A 21,332-nucleotide genomic window follows, 5' to 3' on the forward strand; every position below is an offset into this window, starting at 1 on the left:
GGCTGGAAACGTGTGCTTGGGTCTCTCAGATGGCAGTGTAGTACAAGCACTAACCCAGGGGTGGGCAATAATTTTTAATGGGTGGGCCACTCCAAGATGTTAGTAAGTGGTCAGAGGCCTCACTTTTCTATGGAGGGGGTACAGCATCTGGAACTGAGGTTGGGTGCAGAAGGGAGCTCGGGGTAGGGGACTGGGGTGCTGGAGAGGGCGTGGGATCTGAAAGGGAGTCGGCGTGAAGGAAAGGGTTGTGACCTGGGGCAGGAGATTGGGGTCCAGGGTCCAGGAGTGGACTTCTTCCTGGGGGAGGGATATAGAAGAGGGTGTCAGGTCTGGGGGAGAGTTGTGACCTGAGGGAGGACGGGTGCAGAAGGTTTGGGTGGTGACTTCAGGCAGGGGTTTGGGGTACAAGCTTGGGAAGGAGTTATGAGTGTAGGAGAAGATTCTGGCCTGGGGAGGGGTGTAGGAGAGGGAGCAGAGTCTGGGAGGGACTTGCGACCAGGGGCAGGGGAGAGCCAGAGGGTTTAGGTGGTGACCTGCGCCAGGAGAGGTGGTGACCTGGGGCAGGGAGTTGAGGAATATGAGTTAGTGGGGTGCCAGCAGCAGGTTTCTGGCTGGGAGTCATTTACCTTAAGTATCGGGGGGGGGGGGGGGGGGAGAAAGCCTTGTTAGTCTGAATCTGCATAAACAACGAGAAGTCCTGTGGCACCTTATAGACTGACAGATTTATTAGAGCATAAGCTTTCGTGGGCAAAGACCCACTTTGTCAGATTTACCTTAAGTGGCTCCTGGGCAACAGCTTAACAGGGACCCTGAGGCAGGCTCCCTCCCTGCGTAGCCCCACACTGCTCAAAATGGCTGAAGGCTCCTTCCATAGGCCAGGTTCAGTCCTGGTGTATGTGCTGACTCTGAAGTTATGTCCATTTTCACCAGGACTGAATTTGGTCCCTTTAACTGAATTTGAAGATTTTAATTGTATTCGCTCAGACAGGGAAGCAAGTTCTAGTTTCCGCAATTGGTTTCTAAAGAGGTTATTTTTGGTCAGTGAAGGAATGTCTGCTCTGTGAAAGGCAGAACTGGGAGTAGCAATAAGAAAGACACCAGAAATTTGGATTACTCAGAGCAGCATATGCGCTCAGCAACAGCACAGAGCTACCTTTCCCACCCACATCCGCATGGAGTGCTGTGTGTCCAGAGAACAAGGCTGTTAACATGCTGTTGAATTGTTAAGCGATGCAGCAGAATCAAATGTCTACCCCACTGTGTGATGGATTTTCTGGCTGACTGAGGCCTCTGTGGCATTCATTTGGGCACCTTCTGGACTAGTGGTGGTGGTGGAGACCGTTCCTTCTCTAGGAAAGAGAGAGCTGCTGCTGTGTGCGCCATCCCACAGAGCTGATGTATAGGAGCAGGGGGCAGGCCTAGGCAAACAGGGCTGGGGTAGCTAGAACATCTCCTCCTCCATTGCTTGTTGGGTTCCTCTTGCTCATTTACTGACCTCTCTCTGGGTTTCTCTGTCTTCCAGCCAACGATGGGAAGGTGCGAATGATCAGCTGTGGAGCGGACAAGAGTGTCTATTTCCGCACTGCACAGAAGGTAACAATTACAGCCATTGGGTACTTTTCTGTAACTTCTGCGCCTAGGAGCTACTTCAAGGATTGGTGTGAGAGCAGTGTCTGTGTGGGAGCGTGGTGCTGTTCCCCTCAGGAAGTACACAGCTGCTCCAGTCCCAGCCTCTCCCACAGCAGGAGTCACTGTAGGGATTGGTTAGTGGACTGGCTCCCAACCGTTTCGAGGCTACAGACGCCTTTTCAATCTATTAAAATGTTATGCCGCCTCTCTCCCCTCCGCAAACAATATAGCTGTGCCTGCAGCTTGCACGTCCCTCAGCCCACACTGCTTCCCGCAGGGCGTCTCCCAGCCTGTTGGGGAATCAGTGCAGGCTCAAGGATGTGTTAGCTGCTGGCATGGAGCCTCTCAGCTAAGAGGGTCCATGCCGGCAGCCAGGAAGCAGCACAGGTTGAAGGACGTGCTGGTTGCAAGAGGCTCTGGGTGGCTCCACTACAGTACCACCACAGTCTGGTAACCACTGGGTTAGTGAGCCTGTAGCAAGGTTGACTCAGTGGCACCTCCTGCTGGTCTCCTGCCCTATTAACTCCTCCAGCCCTGGAGTGCCCCCTGTTGACTGGTGTGTCGCCCTCAGTTACCTGTCTTCTGTGCTTCTTCAGGTCCCGTGTCTGTCCGGTTCACAGTGCCCTTTCCAAGTAGTACTGCTTTACAGCAGTGCCTCTGCATTCTGGAGTCCTCTCCACCCAGGGAAACTAATTCCCTATAGCCACCTTGCCTCGGTGACCACTTCTAGTCATCATCTAGCTCCTCTCTCTCAGGCAAACTGCAGTCTGAAATGGCCACTCATCAGTGGCAAGAAGTATAGACTTGCCTTCTCCTGCTCTGGCTGCTTCCCTGCAGCCCTAGTACCACTCATGCTCCTGTATCAGGCCTGCAGTCTGGGAGTTGGGTCAGAGCTCCCCAGCTCTGCCTGTCTTTCCCTAGCATTGCTCTGTCTCATGTACCCTCTGTAGGTTACCAGACAGCCAGGTCCCTCCAGCTCCACAGTTGGAGCAAGAGTGAGCTCCTTCTGGCCCATGCAGCCTTTTATAGGGCCCAGCCTGGCCCTGATTGGCTAACTGTTCTCTGCCCTAATTGGCTAGAGTTACGCAAGCCTCCTCTGGCTTGTCTGTAACCCTCTCCCTGCTGAAGTGGGCTACAGCAGCATTACAAAGCCCTTTTATCTTCTCAGCAGAAATCACAGGGGTTGGTGCAGGAGCAATGGCTGTGGAAAGGAGTTCATTGCACCTCCAGTCGCTGTCTCTCCCAACAGGAGTGATGTGGTTTGCTTGTGCAGGCTACCTGCTTAGGGGGAGTCAGGCACATGTAAGCGTTTATTACTGCTTAGCTACTTGGCCGTCACTAATTTTTTCCCTCCTGTGCTCAGACAGGTGAGGGGGTCCGGTTTACCCGGACACACCATGTCGTTAGGAAGACCACTTTGTATGACATGGATGTGGACCCCAGCTGGAAATATGCTGCCATTGGCTGTCAAGATCGTAACATTAGGTTGGTTCACATGATGTTGGATATGGGTGAGCTCTCAGGAGTTGTGCAGTGTTGGGAGGTCTGGGTTGCACCACTCTTAAATGCTCTCCTGCCCCTAAATATAACCTGCTGTAATATAACAGGAGGTCTGGGGCACTGCTGTGAGGGGTGAACCAGGGCAAATTGCTTAGAATCAAGGCTACTTACAGCCCAAGACTGGGGGGTCCTTTTATATAAGGCACCAAACCAGTCAAAGTACACTTCAACTGCTACTCTGGCCAGCAAGAAGTTACACAAGCAATCCCCTTAGACACTCCAGTTTACCTGTGCCACAGCCAGCACCACACCTTACACAGGTGAGAGAGTATGAAAACCAATCTCGCCAACTCCAAACAGGTTCTACTGATCACCAAGGGTCAATTTACACCTTAGATCTTACCCAAAAGAGCACACTGTGCCAATCCTTTAGAATCTATATCTAAAGGTTTATTAATAAAAAGAAAGAAAAGGTTGAGACACGAATTGTTAAAGAAAGCATAGGATGTACATCAATCACCAAGTTCTTGATGTAGGCTCTTAGCAAAGATGTAACAGACTGCTAGCTTAGGATGCACTCCAGAGCCTTTTATGTTAGGGTAGGTCAACAAATCCTTCTGGGCCCTCTGTCCTTAGCAAAGGTGCTTTTGGAGTGGAGAGCAGGATTGAAGACAAAGATGGAGGAACCCCAAGGATCCTTTTATAATCTTGCCCATGCAGAGGGAAATCCATTGTGCTCCTGAGTGACAGCACCTCCCAAAATGAAATTGATCGCATAATCAACTAACCTGCCCATGTCCTTTTAGGCAAGCAGCCATGAGGTACCTGCTGGTCTGCAGGTTTGCAGCAGAAATTCCTCAGGTGTTTATTGGCAACACTGAAGAGCCATTGTCCATGTAGCATAGCTATTCACTGAGTAACCACTTCTCTCACTAGGTGGTTGATGCCTGTTGCTGTCTCCCAGACAGAAAACATTTAAAATACAAGTACAGAGCCAATATTCATAACTTTACATACAAAAATCATGCATGTATATGAGTAGCATAAATAGGATCAGCATAGCATAAGTGTTCATTAGACACTGCACTTGGCCCACTTTGCACAGAATTTGGGGCGAACACACAATAGCGGGTGCAACAATGACCTTCATTTTATGATCAAAATCCATTAACAGGACACCTGCCTCTTTGTGAATGGGCCACCACAGCTGAGACAGCCGAGTGGAGCTTGGTTAGTGGTACATAAGGACATCCATTGACTATACTAACCAAACTCCACTTGGCAGTCACTCAGAATATGTGGCCAATTAACATCCTTAAGTTCCATGACGTTCCTTTTCTTCTTTCTGATGGCCCCATCAGTTACCGAGAGCTAAACATACTCATCACCGTACCAGCTTGAAAATCAATAGAGAGTGTTTGTGCAAATGCAGGTCTTTCACTTGGTACTAAATGATGTAATCTTTGGGCCCCCATGCTACCTCCCAGGCTGTTTCTTTAACCACTTGGATGATTGTGAGCTTTATGAATTATGGCCAACATTGTTCTGCTCCCCTTGAAATGGCCACTTGTCCTCCGTCCTGTCACTCCGTTCCATACAGTGACTGTGCAAAGCGACCTACCATGGAGGGAAGGGAGGGAAGCTTGTGAGAAGCAGAGAACAGAGCAGGGATGTGATGTGTGGCTTGTGACCCCCTCAGGATTTTCAACATAAGCAGTGGGAAGCAGAAGAAGCTATACAAGGGATCCCAAGGTGAAGATGGCACCCTTATTAAAGTAAGACCTCCAGAATTTCAAGCATCATATTTTTTTCTCTCCCACTCCCTGCCTCTTCTATACACTTGTTCTCTCTCTCTCTCCGCTCTTTGGAATCCAGTACTTAGGGACATGAGATCCAGGATATTTTGGTGTGTGAACTTTTCCCTCTGAAGCACTAATGTGGACATTTATTAAGGACTTTCTTGCTCTTGGCTATCAAGTGCATATTACAAACTGCTTGTCCTGGGCACTGGACACTCAAGATGTTCATTTATTAATACTGTTGTGTCCAAGACAAATAGGCAGCAGCAGTTCCTTACCCCATGTGCATAAAACAATTAACTAATGTTAAAATCCAATTCAAAGACCTCTTCCAGAACCTATCCACACATATTAACCCTTATCATGACCCACCCGCAGTCTGGGTAAACACACGTGGACTAATTCAGGGTAAATGGGATACGCGAATACAAGTTTGTTTAATCTTTCTCATTGTATTGCAAGTGATGCACTGGGCCAAATTTTCTGCTGATCTAAACTGTCCAAGATCCACTGAAATCAATGAACCTGCATCAATATAGAGGAGAATTTGACCTATGTGCTGCTTGCAAGAATCAAGGGCATTTCCTCCTGTTGGCTTTGGAGGCACTTGCCAGCAGTGTCAAACTATGTACAAGGCAGTCTTTGGGGATTCTTGCCTTGGCTTGGTTTTCCTTATAGTTTCTTGTCCAATGATGGGAAACCTGCATGTGATTGCTTTCTCCCTGAGCTCCATTTGGGAAGAGCTGATTCCAGGCCTTTGGTTTATTTGCATTAAGATTATGTGCTGCAGCTACTGGCATTCAAGGTTTATGAGAAGTGTTTGTGTTGCCAAGGAAGAGATCCTCAGGCAAGTGAGAGATTTAGGAATAGATTGAACTCCTCAAGACTCATGCTAAAACACCCTGCTGTCCTGAAGGACTTGGAGCAACTCGAGATCCCAGTGCTGAATAGGCAGGTTCTGTGCATGCTGGTCTCTGCATCTCTGCTCGGGGGTACCGTGCCCACATCTTTCCTAGCGCTACGTCTTCCTGACAAATGGGATAGCTTGGGGATGTGTCCTGAGGAACAAAGCTGAGACCATTCTTGTGATCTATTTCAGATTTGAGCTTGTCTTGAAATGCGAAAGGCCAATTCACTTAGATCTCTTAATTCGCCTTAAGACAGCATGTCGCAGGCTGCTTTTTTATAGTCAATCTTTTTTCTTCTTTTTCTTTTCAAAGGATTATTTCTAGTGGGCTAGGCAAGTGAGCCATATGTGATTTAATGGGCACAGATGTATTGTTAACAAATGAGATGCAGGCATAGTCACCTTTTTCTGCTTTTGTTCAGATAGGTAGCTATGCTTTATTTGCAATTACTATATTTTGCCCTTCCTTACACACCAAGGCACTGAAAATGGAAAATGGCTGCTCTATCTTTTTAGGTGCTCAATTCTTTATTGCCCCAAACAATTAAATATTACTGATTTTTTTTTAAACTATCTAGCAGACAGTAGCTTCTACTGACATGGAGAGAGAGTGCAGTAGTACTGAGCACTAATAAGGAACAGCAGCATAAGTATTCTTTTCCATTTTCAGCCCACTCTATTTTTTAGAGACTCACTGTATAACTGTGCAATCACTCTTGGCTCTTGAATTCAAATTTGTTTGGAATCTGGGGTCATACATAGAACTGGAATTTAAAAAGAGAACCTCATGAAAAATACATAAACTAACTCGGAAAAAACAAAATTGTTACCTCTAGTTAAACAGCCAGAGCCTTTAGGGGTTTGGAGTGGGTCCCTTATGAAGAGAGGTTAAAACGACTGGGACTTTTCAGGTTAGAAAAGAGGAGACTGAGGGGGGGATACGATAGAGGCATATAAAATCATGAGTGGTGTGGAGAGTGCGAATAAATAAAAGTTATTTATTAGTTCCCATAATAGAAGAACTAGAGGACACCAAATGAAGTTAATGGGTAGCAGGTTTAAAACTAATAAAAGAAAGTCCTTCTTCACACAGCGTGTAGTCAACCTGTGGAACTCCTTGCCAGAGAAGGCTGTGAAGGCTAGGACTATAACAGAGTTTAAAGAGAAGCTAGATAATTTCATGGAGGTTAGGTCCATAAAAGGCCAGGGGATAGGAATGGTGTCCCTGGCCTCTGTCTGTCAGAGGCTGGAGAAGGATGGCAGGAGACAAATCACTTGATCATTGTCTTCGGTCCACCCTCTCTGGGGCACCTGGTGCTGGCCACTGTTGGCAGACAGGCTACTGGGCTAGATGGACCTTTGGTCTGACCCAGTGCGGCTGTTCTTATGTTCGCCTCGTATCAAGACTTCTGTATGCATACTTCTCTAAAGTTTGTCAAAGCATGCACATAGCAACAGCTCCAGAACAGAGGGTGCAGAGGGTAGGTAACACAGCGCATATAGAAGTGAAGCAATAGACATGTAGACAAATCATATGTGTTTTTTATTGCATTGCTTTGTATTGGGCAATGTGGGATTATGGAAACAGGAGGTTTCATGACATTTGCAGCTAGTACAAGATCTCAACAGCACTAAACTCATGCCTAATTTCTATATCGAAGTCTTGGATGATTTGGTATTTCATGTAATTTTTCCAGCTATAATTTCTGAGCCTGGGATAGACTTAAGCAGAACCAAGAGCAACTGAAAATAATGGATCCCAAATCAATAATTAAAGGGGTTATTGGTGGGGGCCTTCAGAGGCAATCAACGTTAGTCTTAGATTGAATTCGGGGTGGTGTGAAGGATTTTGGCATTTGGGAAGGCAGCTAGATGTAGTTCTTGGAAGAGTTTTGACAAGTAGTTTATGAGCTTGCCCTAAGGTCGCTGGATGGTTTGGCAGCTAAGTAGGGGCATGAATAAGAATAGGGTCATAGATGTGGGTAGATGCTAGAAAGGTCTTGAGAAAAGAAGACTGAGAGAAGACCTGATAAATTTTCAAATGTGTTAAGTGCTGTTAATAAGACAATAATGATCAGTTTTTCTCCATATGGATTGAAGGTAGGGAAGGAAGTAATAGACTTAATCTGTGAGATTTAGGTTAGATATTACGAGGAACTTTCTAACTCTAAGGATAGTTAAGAACTAGTTAAACTTGGGGTTGTAGAACCACTGTCATTGGAGGTTTTAAAGAACATGTTAGCAAGCATCTGCCAGGGATGGTCTTGTTTTACCTGACCTGCCTTATTTCAGGGAACTAGATGCGAACAACCAAGCAGAGACAGGCTGTTTATATGAAACTCAAACAAAAATTGCAAACTTTCAGTGTACAGTAACTGCCCTGATATTCTTTTGCAGGGTGACCTTAAACCGTAGTTTGAGTGGTGTGTGTGCCCCTCTTTCTAGCATTCTGGGCATTTCTTGTGCATCACTCTAAGGGTATGTCTACACTACCACCCTAGTTCGAACTAAGGTGGTTAATGTAGGCAACCAAAGTTGCAAATGAAGCCCGGGATTTGAATTTCCCGGGCTTCATTTGCATCTTGCCGGGCGCCGCCATTTTTAAAGCCCCGCTAGTTTGGACTCTGTGCCCACAACTACACACGGCACGGAGTAGGTAGTTCGGATTAGGCTTCCTATTCCGAACTACCGTTACTCCTCATGGAATGAGATGTACCAGTAGTTCGGAATAGGAAGCCTAATCCGAACTACCTACTCTGTGCCGCGTGTAGCCGCGTGCACGGAGTCCGAACTAGTGGGGCTTTAAAAATGGCGGCACCCAGCAAGATGCAAATGAAGCCCGGGAAATTCAAATCCCAGGCTTCATTTGCAACTTCGGTTGCCTACATTAACCACCCTAGTTCGAACTAGGGTGGTAGTATAGACGTTACCTTAAGGTACTTTCTCACCTGCCATTTCTTCCTCCTGTACTCAACCAGGTGCAGACTGATCCCTCCGGTCTCTACATTGCAACCAGCTGCTCTGACAAGAACCTCTCCATCTTTGATTTCTACTCTGGCGAGTGTGTGGCTACAATGTATGGTCACTCTGGTGAGTCACAAAAGTTTCAGGAAATGCCTTTTCAGCTGCTGGTCAAACTTTTCTGAATTTTGCATGAAACTTTTAATTGTTAATTCAATTTTCAATTAAAGAACAATCAAACAAAAAAACCCAAACAAACAAAACCAAAAACCCCATTTTGGAAATGTTGGGGTTCCTTTGACCAGCCATGGAGATGGCAGAAATTTTGATGATTCAAAAAATGGATTGAAATTACAACTTTTTTTTGTAAATTTTGACCTAGAGGGACCACCCAGCTGAATTTGGGTATCTCAGCTTCATGGAAACATGCTGGATCTAATCAGTGTTTGAGGACAGAATGGAGCTCAATAAATCTATTTTGCCAGTGATCTGTGCTGCACAATGGCATATTTTAAGAGACATTGTTCTTGTGTTTTGATTTATACAGAGATTGTAACTGGGATGAAGTTCAGTAATGACTGCAAACACCTGATCTCTGTCTCTGGTGACAGGTAAGCATGGGGTTTGATACAGTAATATTAACTCTCTCTCCTCTATTAGTAGAGTAACGGTCTGTGGTTTTGTGCCATCTCTTGCTGGCGCAAGCACAAAAGGTTAAGGGCATCGCAATATTATGATATCTGAAACAATTTCTGTGCTTCCTGGATCCCAAATAGGTGCTGCACAATCCAGGAAATCTTAGTGGGTGGAGCTGTGCTCTAGCTTCTGTTTGAAGTAAATGGCTCACGTAGGTAAGGTGCATGCAATAGTAGCTGCCCTGTACTCGAGTGCTGGGACTACGTCTTGCTAGCACCCCTTGGAGCACAATTTCACCTAACAGAGTAAGCAGTGGCAGGGAGGAGTCAGCCATGGCTTAGCTGCTCACCAGCCATCAGAGTATAAGCGGCAGTGGAGGGCAGTATTCTACATGGTGGGGAAGCAACTGTGCTCTGCTGAAACTCTGGGAGGCACCTTACTTCTGAGGCACTGATGCCTGTTGGAGCTTCTGCAAGGGACAGAGCAATTCTGCACCATCCTCTACTTTTGTCACTGGAGATATTTAAGAGCAGGTTAGACAGACACCTGTCAGGGATGATCTAGACAGTGCTTGGTCCTGCCGTGAGGACAGGAGACTAGACTTGATGACATCTTCCAGTTTTGGATTCTATGCACATGCCTAATAAATATAATCTGACAATTAGTGAGAGAAGCACTTTGGTATAAGATGCAAACTGTGTTCTTAAGTGGCTTAATTGTACCCAAGAATATCCAACAAAGTGGTGTCATTTACTTGGGGGAGATTCAGGTTCAGGCCTTGAATCCAAATCTGGTAAAGCAAGAACCTGAGTGTCTCCTATCCCAAGTGAGAGCGCCAACTACCAGAAATTCCATTAAGGACATGAGAAACTTTTCCAATGAAATGTTAGCTGAAACCAACATGTTTTTATGAGAAGTTTTGTCAACTTTTTTTTTCAACCAGCTCTGGTCACCCCTACAATGAAGTACCAAAATTTTCTATAGATTGTATTACCCTATTAGGGTCTATATGAGGCTGCACTCTAGGACAATTTGGAAACTGCAGGTTGTGTAGAATGGGGCTCTCCACTTAGCAGTTTCCAAATTGTCCTTTGGAAAAATGTTTCTGGCATCTTTTTTTCTTATTACATCTGTGATTCATAGACGGTGTTGGCTTCAGTTCATTTCCAGGTGCACCTTAATGTGTGTTGGGAACTTGTGTAAATTCTGGGAAAGCTTGAATCTAGATCCAAACTTCGCAGGCTGGGCTCCTCTTTACAAAGTTTATACTAGTTCAATATGCATAAGAAGCTGAGAGACATAATGCTGTCACTTAAAAATATGACCAACTTGTGCCTTTAGAGAAATCATAAAGCACCAGGGTTTGCAGTGGTGATGGCAAGCTCTTCTCAGTTGAGTTAACAAGAAAAGGGTTTAAAAAATAGTAATAGTTCAGCAGTTCAAAGCAAACTCCTTTGTAGCCTGGGAAGGTTGCAACCGCCACCTTGGAATATCAGCTTGCTGACATTTGAAGTGTGGAGGCGGGGGAAGGGGGCGAGGAGAAGTCTAAGAATCCTACTGAATCCTGTTTAGGGTGAAAAGGAGTGCAGCCCTTTAGAAATGACAGTTCTACAATTCAGTTCCCTGTTTCTACCTCACTATACTTAGACCCAGCCAGATTGGTGGGGAGCTAATTGGATGTGCCTTGCAGACAGGATGCTTCTAGTGCGAGCAGACCCCATACTTTGTGTGTCTTTAAAGGATTTTTTTTTTTTTAGCCCGTACTGCTGTCACCTCTAGGTGCTATATACAAACATTAACAAATGTGCAAAACCTTACCGATGGCCCCAACAGAGGAACTTCAAAAGCATCTCTTGTTAACAGAAAAGTCTCTTCAGTTCCAGAGAGCTGGGGTGGGGCAAGAGCTTTTCTATGTCTGACTCCAAAGTGCTAATCATTCTAGTAGACTCCATTTGGCACAGTCTTTTCCCTGTAGGCTGCTTCCCAAGAACAAAAAGGCCCTGGACTGAAAGGAAATGTGTTCACTCTTTCCCCACTTCCAGCTGTATCTTTATTTGGCGCCTAAGTTCGGAGATGACCATCAGCATGCGACAGCGACTAGCTGACATGAAGCAAAGAGGGAAGCAGGTGGAGAAATCGCCACCACATAAAACAGCTGGACTCGTCAGGTAAGAGGTGAAGGGTGCAGAGAGGAAAACAGGGCTTGGTGCTACTTTGTGTGGGACACTGAAAGGTGGACTTGGGCAACCTGCTGGAAGTTGTCATCAGGAGTATTTTTTCAGCTTCTTTTCTTGTTGGTTGTTGGCATTCCACTGGTTTCTTGTGCTTCTCGTTCTGAGTCTCTGCATTTTTTGGATTTAAAACCTGACTCTGATCAAATGACAATTTACATGCAGCATTGCTTCATTCTGTGTTGTAATCTGTACTGAATGTGACAGCTCTTTCATTATTGCTGAACATGGTGTCAAAAATCTACTTTTCAAAGCAATACTGAGACAGGTACATAACATCCAGTCAAGGAGAACTTGGGTAATTTTGAGCTCTGGATCTAGGTTAAAAACCCACTCAGTCAAAAACCAGAGGCTAGATTTATGCAAAGTATATACAGAAACATACTTGACATTTATATCCTTTTTGCAGTGTGTGTGAGAGAGATAAGGATATTAAAATGCGGTTATCAGACTAATCATATAGTCGCTGCAATTTGTCATCATATAGTCAATAGGACCATTCTGCAGAGCCACAGTGGGGGTAGCTCCAGGAGCCAGCTTGAGCTGCTGGGCTCTTAATATGTTTAAAATGCAGAGGCTCAGCAATCAGCAAGAGCCAGGACTGCTGGGTCCAGCAGCCCCGTCCGCAGCAGACACCTCTATCTACCACAAATGAACTGGTGCTGGAGCAGCCTCTCTTCCTGGTGGACAAGGTTGGCTGCCATGAAGAGAAGCTGCTCCGGCACCAGCCACTGTTCACAACTGGCCATGGATGGGCTGCTGCCGCTGAGGCCAGCCCTGACTGTTACAAACAGGGACTTGCTGGGACTCCTGCAGACAGGGGCTGCTTTGCAGCAGCCTTCCCTATTCTCCCCATCCTGGACTCTTATCAGAGGCAGCAGGAGGGTAGCAGGGGGCACCCCAGAGACAGTGCTGGGGGGAACCGGCTTTGAAGCCATGTACCCCCAGCACCGGCTTCTGTCCCCCCCCTCACAGAGGCAGCAAAGGGGGGGGACACAGGAAGCACGATGTGAGTGGGGACTGAAGCAGGCCCTTGCTCATGCTGGTTTCTACTGTGGCTGCTTCAGCCCTTGAAATGTACAAGAGCCCTCTGGGGCTCTTGTGCACTTCAAAGGCTGAAGCAGCTGCAGTGAGAACCAGCACAAGTGGGAGACTGCTTCAGTCCCCGCTCACGCCATTTCCCTGCTGTGCCTCTGCTTCCCCCAGCACCAGTTCTTGCTCCCTCCTCCCCAGCTGCCTCTCTCTGATAGAGACAGCAAGCGGGGGGGAGGTGGGGGGGAGAGAAGCAACTAGTCGTCACTACTCAACTATCTGATCAGCATAAGCTTATCGGATAGCTGACTAGTTGCAGAGAGAGGGCGAGAGAGAGAGAGAGGGCGAGAGAGGGAGAGAGAGAGGGAGCGTGAGAGTGAGAACGAGAGACAACGAGAGAGAGCAAGAGAGACAGAGCGAGAGCGAGAACGAGAGAGAACGAGAACGAACACACACTGGCAGGCCCTAAGGATCTGCTGTATTCATTGTTAACTTAGCCCCAGGAGTAGAGGCTTCAGAGAGTGTCACTTTAAAAAAAGATATAATGACAAAGGAATGTCTTTTCCTGCCTAGTCAGATTTTGGGGTTTTTTTGCTCTTACAATAAACAAAAGATGTCTAAAAATAACCCCCCCCTCCCAACTGGAAACTCTGGAATAGATCTAAATATAGCCAGGGATCCTCCTCTGAAAAAGAGTACTCAAGTACTGAGCACTTCAGTTTCAAACAGAACAAACTCAGCGGGGGAGGGGGCGGGTCTGTTTGGGCTTTTGGGCCTGCTGATCTGTGCAGTGTAAAGTATGTGGCTTGATGTGCTTATGTTAATTTGACAAAGGGAGTTGGAAGGAAATACCTGCAACCCTGAGCAGGCTCACTTGGTGTCAAAATGGGAATTGGATCCCTAAAGATTTGTGGGTTTTCTCATATTCCTCCTCAAATGACTGAGTTACAGTCTGGATGTAAAAGGGCCAAAGTGATGAGGGTTTTGCCAGACAGGTTGCTGGAAAGATTTGTAAGAACCTTCCCTTGCCTTTGGAAGCAGAATGTGCAGGTGAAACGTCTGTGTGCATAATTTCCCCGAGCATGGACTAAGGTTTCCCTTCCTTGAAGTATATGTATCCTGTCTGATTTGCCTGCAATAATGATTCTGGGATGCTTCAATACTGAACCATGAAGCAGCCTTTTCTAGCCAAAATGCTAGAGCTGTAAAGCAATGTGCTTTTTATAGCAGACTCTCCTTCATTCCAGCAGCTGCAGCTTTGCCTTATTGAGGCGCAGTCTGTGACTGACACTCCCAGTTTTATTTGGCATTAGGTGATACTTGTCTGTGTCACATTCTCTTGCTGGAGGCTTGAATGGGTGCCACACCAGCACAAGCAATTTGGAAAACTTGTTTGGTGACCTCTTTGCTAGTCTGGAACACTCTTGGTTAGTCAGCTTAAAGCTTGTTTTCAGTTTTGACCTGTCAGTGTGGTCGCTGGATATTGGTAGACTGTTCCAGAGCATTTTGGACTGCTGGTTGAATTGGAAGGGCATAGCCCATTGCTCTGGAAACCCCGTGTGGAGTAGAGGATCTGAAGGTCTTGAGTAAGCGTCCTTGTTTTATAGATATGTGATATCTCCTCTTGTTTTGCCTTCAGAATCTGTATATAAGTGGCTATATATAATTGGATTGTTTCTTGAGGTGTAAAGGTATTGTCTTATATGTGGTCTAGGTACAAGGTTCACAGAAGCATTAAGCTGCTCCACCCCCTGGGATATATTTTTTTATGGGACTTCTTTCAGAGCTGTATTGTTTATACTTACTGGAGGAAACAGAAGAGATGATCTACTTCCCCGGCTAGCTGGGCCAATGCCTCCATGTTCTGAGGGTGACACAAGATGGATGAGCAAAGTAAGAGGGCTTCAGAAAGTTGGGGAATTGAGAACACTGATTAGGCAATGGGGAGTTGACGTTTATAATCTAAAATAATGCTGGGGCTCTCTAGCTGCACAGGCAGAATGTGAACTGAGCCAGCTGGCTTCTGTTACTTGTTCTGCGCCCCACCTTCTGTAATAATGAATTACTTGAACCATTTCATTTTTGTGCTGCTGTTGTTTTCTCTAGTGCATGCACTATTCTGCTGGGTTCTGCTTCTGAAATTGCTGGGCTGTTCTCTCATTGAATATGAGTTGGTTGTTGATTGAGGGGGAAATGTAGCCTGAACTCATTTCATATTGCTGATGCATCATGGGGTGGCTGTGATATTTTTGTTTTTCAGATTAGGTGCTGCATAGAGGCTTTTAATATCTTTTTTGAGGGGGAGGGTTAGTGTTTGGAAAACATTTGGTCCCCATTATTTGGAAGAGAGGTTTTATACTGATCTCTCAGTGGAACATTTCAGGAATTATAGATTCATGTGTTAACAGTGTGTACTTTTCAATCCTCTTTTTGAAAGGGGATTTTATTGAAGATGTATCTTTAATAGCAGGAGATAAACTTGATTTAATTTTGGCTAGTGCCTCTAAAACCAGTGTAAAGAGTTTATTCTGTATGTGCTCTAGAGAAGCACTGTTTGTCCTTGGATTTATTCTAAATGGATGGCCCCTTATCAAATGTTTGATGAGGCAGTGATTCCATTCCAGGAAAGCTGGGTTTTTCCCATGGCTGAGAATGAGAGAGACTTTTGATGTAAAATCAAGATCAGGGCCTGATTCACTACAGGTTTATTCCAGTATAACTCCACTGAAATCAACACCATTGTGACAATTACAAAGGGGCATTCTTCCGACCCACAGACATTTAGAGAGAAGAAGTACAGAACTCCAGTATGTTCTGCATATGTTACCTCTTGGAGTGTTAGAACTGGATTAATACCTCCTTAAGGTTGGAGGGTACAATCAGTACGGCTTCAGTGTTGGAACACTTGCAAGCGTATCTGCTACAAGAACTGTCCCTGTTCTTAGATTCCCTCTCCCCATCCTATGTCCTAAATATGAATTAACTGCCAAACACAAAGTGGCATAGTAACAATGATGTATTAATTATATAGCACTATATGGCATGACATTTTGCAGATAAAGACCATGTCTCTGCCCTGGGGAGCTTATAGTTGAAGCCCCAGTCTTGTAACTGGCCATGAGTTGGTAAAAGACATTGCAGGGTGTCATTTCCAAAGCATCTAAATGATTTGGGGGCTTATGTCTCATTTTCAAAAGCACCTGAATATCAAGTCAGTGGCACTTATGTGCTTTTGTAAATGTTACCCAGAGGGACCAGGTGTGAGAGTATATTTGAAGAACACTTGGCTGCATAAAATGGGGCACAGGGAAGGGTGTCCAGGGAATAGTCTGTTGTGTTAATAAGGACTGGGACTTGGTCGTAGATCAGACACATCAAACCTGAGAGAGTGTTTGACAGCTTGTGTGCAGTTTGCACTGACCTCTCTCTTGGTTCTAAAATTTTGTTTACATCCCATTATTCAGTTATTCTGAAAAGGCTTCAGTATGTCTTTTCTTTCCCTACTAATTTTGTTACTCTCTATTTGACAAATGGATTATCTTTTGGTGTAGCTTTCTGTGTGTAAATTACATTCATTCTGGTTGATCTGCTAGTCCTTCCCCACTCAAACCAGCTACGGTATGCTCAAGAATCTCACAAAAGGTAGCTGTGACTTGCCACACAATCTAATTGATGAAAGCTGAAATATCTGACCCATAATGTTATTAAAAAGTCTGATGAACAAAAACCAAAACCAAACCCTTGATGAACCAAACAGAAAAACCACCACTGAACCGACCAGTGCATCAAAGGTCATATTGCCTCCTGTATATTTCAAAAATTGTGCATTGTGGTATAAACCATAGGATAGCTACTTGGGGCATATCTACACTGCAGCAGAGAGCAGGTCTTCAGCCCCTATAGACAGACTCCTGCTAGTGAGGCCTGAGCTAGCATGCTAAAACTAGCAATGTGGGGGTTCTGGCACAAGCTGGATCTCAGACTCTTAAGCCCATCTAAGCCCTTAGCTTTGAGAGCCCAAACTCCCTGCCTGAGACCCAAACCCCACATTGCTATTTATTGCTATCTACCCAGGCTGGGGGAGACAGACCCAATGTGAACATACACAAAAGACATTGTAATGCATGAGCCCTGGCAGCATTCCACTGCTCGAGCACAAAGCCCTGAGAAGGACAGAATGGAAATACATGAAGAAAGATGCTGAGACTGACCGGCACAGATGGAGAAATCATAGAAGGGTAATCTGCAGTTGGACCATTTTGCTGGGAAGAATGTATTAAGTAAACTTTCAGTTCTAGTCTGCATCCTGCTCCTAAATTATTTAAAGGCATAGGTATAATCCCTTTCCATCTTCTGATAAAATAGAAATTAAAGTGCCATCATAGTATAAAGGAGAAAATACTAAAACCTTCTGTACCCCTTATCCTATTTTAGTGCTGCCTTAAATCTGTAAATTGCAGGAGAATTTTGGTCCATAGCCAGATGTTTCTGTATTTGATAGATGAGTTATTTTTGTCCCCTGAATGTCCTGCACTTGCCACCCACCCACAGCCCGCTGTAAAGTTTGCCAATTTTACACGTGGCTTTCTTGCTCAAGGTCACAGCCTGGGTGCTGTGCTGACTGATCTGTCAAAGGCTCTTACTGTATATAATTGTGATTGGTTACTGTAGCTGATTTGGTTCAGCTCTAATTTGACTGAGTGGGGAAAATGTGTCTCGTGCTGGTAAGTCCTTTGTGAATGGAAATTTATGCTTGGAGTACCTCTGGGATCCATACCAGGAATGCCTCTCTTATCCATTTTGATTACACATCTACGCAAGGTATGTTTAATATCCTTCAGTGTGCCCCAAGGCTGACATGCAGCATGGTGATGTTCTGGTGCATGGGCTGGGCACGCAAGGTCATGGGGTAATAGGTTTGCATCCAGGAGTCAAACTGGTCTCTCTTGCAACAATATCCATCTGTTCTTCAACTGTCAAACTCCAGTCGAAAGGAACACCTTGTGGTGTTTATGTTGCATAGCACACGCCACCAGAGGAAATTGTTTCTCTCTGAAATAGGTCCTGATAGTCAGCCATTTAAGGTCAGGATTATCTACTACTGTTGAACATCGGTTTCAATTGGAAGATGAAACTACAGTTGTACTTTGCTCAGCTCTAGTGGGAAATGTTTGGAGAAACGGGTACACCTTGCTCATTGTGCTGTTGATTGGGTGTAAAGAGGGAATCCCATGTTGCCTTGGAGGGGTTCCTATGATGTACTGTATGTTCTTACTGAATTGTTCATTCCAGGCACGAATCCATCTCCGTCCTATCCCCGGTGCCCGTGCTTTCATCAGACAGCGACAAAGATGGTGAAGATGAAGGGAATGATGAAGACGAGTTAAATGGGCTGCAATCTTTCCAAATTCAATCCACCTGCAACACTGAGAGAGACTTGGGTATAAATGGGAAAGGTGAGGCACATGGAAGGATAAAAGGGGACAGGGACTTGAACATGGGCAGACTTGTGAGGCTGTATAAAGGCAAAGAAGGGACATGAGGGTAGGGACGGTAACAGGCAGGCAGAGACCTACCAAGAGAATTCTTCGGGGATGGAGGAGAGGGGAGATCAGCAACCTTACTTGCCTATGCAGAGCTGGAGAGAGGTGGATTCTGACTTCCTTAATGGAAATTTCTGTTGAGAATTTTTGACAAGTTCTTACTGATTCCAGTTGGCGAAAGAGGTTTTGAATCAGATGTATGGGGACAATTAGTCTAGTGACTCCTGGGGCTTCTGATTGCTCAATAAAAGAGCCACAGAGGCCAGTAGAAATCTAAAGAAACCAGTTCCAGGCTTCTCAGTGTGTCCGCGATAAGCGCGCTCAGTATTAGAGACAGGTATCACAAGTGGAATGACTGTAGCCAGAAGAAAAAGATTTTAGAGACAAGAAAAGGCGGTAAAATATCCTTACTGGCCAGGGTGCCAATTAGATGTCGTTTTTTCTCTTTTCAGACCCAGACCTTTCTCTCTCCAGAAGCCTCTCCCATTGGGAAATGAGGAGGGTGAGTCACTAATTCTTTAACATTTTTCTTCTGATCATGAGGAGGAGTATCTGTTGAGCCCAGAGACTATGACTCCTGGCTGATGGGAGGAATACTGCAATGAGAAATCTCCCAAGGCAGGAATCCCACTGCTCTGGCCGTTCTGGGAGGAAGTATGCAGTACTACCATGTGCTGATTGGGGCTAGAGGATAAGAATGGCCATACTGAGTCAAACCAATGGTCCATCTAGCCCAGTATTCAGTCTTCTGACAGCGGCCAATGCCAGGTGCTTCCGAGTGAATGAACAAAGAACAAGGCAGTTATCAAGTGATCTGTCCCCTGTCATTCAGTCCCAGCATCTGCCAGTCAGAGTCTTATGATTTGACAGATGATGATCATCATAAAAATTAACCTTGTGATAGATCTAACTGTACTATTCATCTAGTCAGTGCAGGGATAAGCTGAGAAAGAGAGTACTAAAATGTCAGAGGTACAGTTTTTTAAACGTTAAAAGGATCTGGATGGAAATTTTATCCCATGTAATAAACCCACCTCTTTATCCATTGTTACTACTGAGTGCAGCAGAGTATTCATAATGGTCCCTTCTCACCTTAAAGTCTATGAGTCTATGATCATCTAGTCTTACCCCCTGCACAGTGCAGGCCACAGAATCTCACCCACCCCTCCCAGAATAATCCTCTCACCTGTATCTCAGATATTGAAGCCTTCAAATACTTTGAAGACCCCAAGATGCAGAGAATCCTCTAGCTGTGATCTGTGCCCCATGCTACAGAGGAAGGCGAAAAACCTCCAGGGCCTCTGCCAATCTACCCTGGAGGAAAATTCCTTCCCAACCCCAAATATGGCGATCAGCTAAACCCTGAGCATGTGGGCAAGACTCAATAGCCAGACTCCCAGAAGGTTCTCTAGTAATTCCTATCATCCCTCCATTGACCTATTTCCCATTGATAATGAATGGTCAGTTAGTTACCAAGATCATGTTATCTCATCAAACCATCCTCTTCATAAACCCATCTAGTTTAATCTTGAAGCCAGATAGATCTTTTGCCCCCACTACTTCCCTTGGGAGGCTGTTCCAGAACCTCACTCCTCTAATGGTTAGAAACCTTCGTCTAATCTCAAGTCTAAACTTCCTACTAGCCAGCTTATATCCATTTGTTCTTGTGTCCACATTGGTTTTAAGCTTAAATAATTCCTCTCCCTCCCTGGTATTTATCCCTCTAATATATTTTAAAAGTGCAATCATGTCTCCCCTCAGCCTTCTTTTGGTTAAGGTAAACAAGCCAAGCTCCTTGAGTCTCCTTTCATAAGACAGGTTTTCCATTCTTCGGATCATCCTAGTGGCCCTTCTTTGTACCTGTTCCAGTTTGAATTCATCCTTCTTAAACATGGGAGACTAGAACTGCACACAGTATTCCAAATGGAGTCTCACCAATGCCTTGTATAATGGCACTAACACCTTCTTATCCCTACTGGAAATACCTCGCCTAATACATCCCAAGATCGTATTAGCCTTTTTCACGGCCATGTCACAATGGCAGCTCATAGTCATTCTATAATCAACCAGGACTCCGAGGTCCTTCTCCTCCTCCGTTACTTCCAACTGATGTGTCCCCAGCTTATAACTAAAATTCTTGTTATTAATCCCTAAATGCATAACCTTACACTTCTCACTATTAAATTTCATCCTATTGCTATCACTCCAATTTACAAGATCATCCAGATCTTCCTGTATGATATCCCGATCCTTTTCTGAATTGGCAATAGCTCCCAACTTTGTGTCATCCGCAAATTTTATTAGGACACTTCCACTTTTGGTGCCAAGATCAGCAATAAAAAGATTAAATAAAATTGGCCCCAAAACTGATCCCTGAGGAACTCCGCTAGTAACCTTCCTCCAACCTGACAGTTCACCTTTCAATATGACCTGCTGTAGTCTCCCCTTTAACCAGTTGCTTATCCACCTCTCAACTTTCATATTAATCCCTATCATTTCCAATTTAACCAATAATTCCCCATGTGGTACTGTATCAAATGCCTTACTAAAGTCTAGGTAGATTAGATCCACTGCATTTCCTTTATCTAAAAAAATCTGTTACCTTCTCAAAAAAGGAGATCAGGTTGGTTTGGCACCGATCTACCTTTTGTAAAACCATGTTGTAATTTGTCCCAATTGCCTTTAGCCTCAATGTCTCTAACTACTTTCTCCTTCATTGGTGTCTTGGTTTTTGGTAATAGCACAAGATCCAGCACTCATGCGATTTCACGCTGTTTTACACAAATACATCTAGTAGCTGTATTGGAGGGTCTTGTGGTTTCTTGGCATCTCACGCAGGCTGGATTCTCTTCCATCTATATTTAGGACACTTTAGAGCAATTTTTTCACCTCTGGCGTCATGCCTGTAGCTCTTTCACTTGGGCCCTGAATAATGATCCTCTATCATGATATGTCGCTTGAGGTTTAAATGAACCACTTTATCTTGACATGAAAACTTTGAATTGGTTTCTTTGGTTAATTGAATCTTGTTACAATGAGGCTGCATGTGGGTCATCTTCACATTATGAGACCCTTACAACTCGAGCCGTTCAGC

The 21,332-nt window shown here is 45.0% G+C and overlaps 1 protein-coding gene across 4 annotated transcripts in view; it reads left to right on the forward strand.

The window, feature by feature from the left end:
• LOC102448110 (mitogen-activated protein kinase-binding protein 1) overlaps positions 1-21,332 on the forward strand; it is a 128,097-nt gene that overhangs the window by 87,378 nt on the left and 19,387 nt on the right. For all 4 annotated transcript variants that reach the window (XM_075927194.1, XM_075927191.1, XM_075927192.1 and 1 more), the window contains 8 exons: positions 1,523-1,593; positions 2,993-3,114; positions 4,829-4,904; positions 8,814-8,925; positions 9,344-9,407; positions 11,475-11,600; positions 17,988-18,151; positions 18,691-18,740. In XM_075927194.1, the coding sequence (XP_075783309.1) occupies positions 1,523-1,593; positions 2,993-3,114; positions 4,829-4,904; positions 8,814-8,925; positions 9,344-9,407; positions 11,475-11,600; positions 17,988-18,151; positions 18,691-18,740 (785 nt within the window). The remainder of the gene's footprint in view (positions 1-1,522; positions 1,594-2,992; positions 3,115-4,828; positions 4,905-8,813; positions 8,926-9,343; positions 9,408-11,474; positions 11,601-17,987; positions 18,152-18,690; positions 18,741-21,332) is intronic.

The sequence above is a fragment of the Pelodiscus sinensis genome, chromosome 4, assembly GCF_049634645.1.
Source record: "Pelodiscus sinensis isolate JC-2024 chromosome 4, ASM4963464v1, whole genome shotgun sequence".
Taxonomy (NCBI): Eukaryota; Metazoa; Chordata; order Testudines; family Trionychidae; genus Pelodiscus; species Pelodiscus sinensis.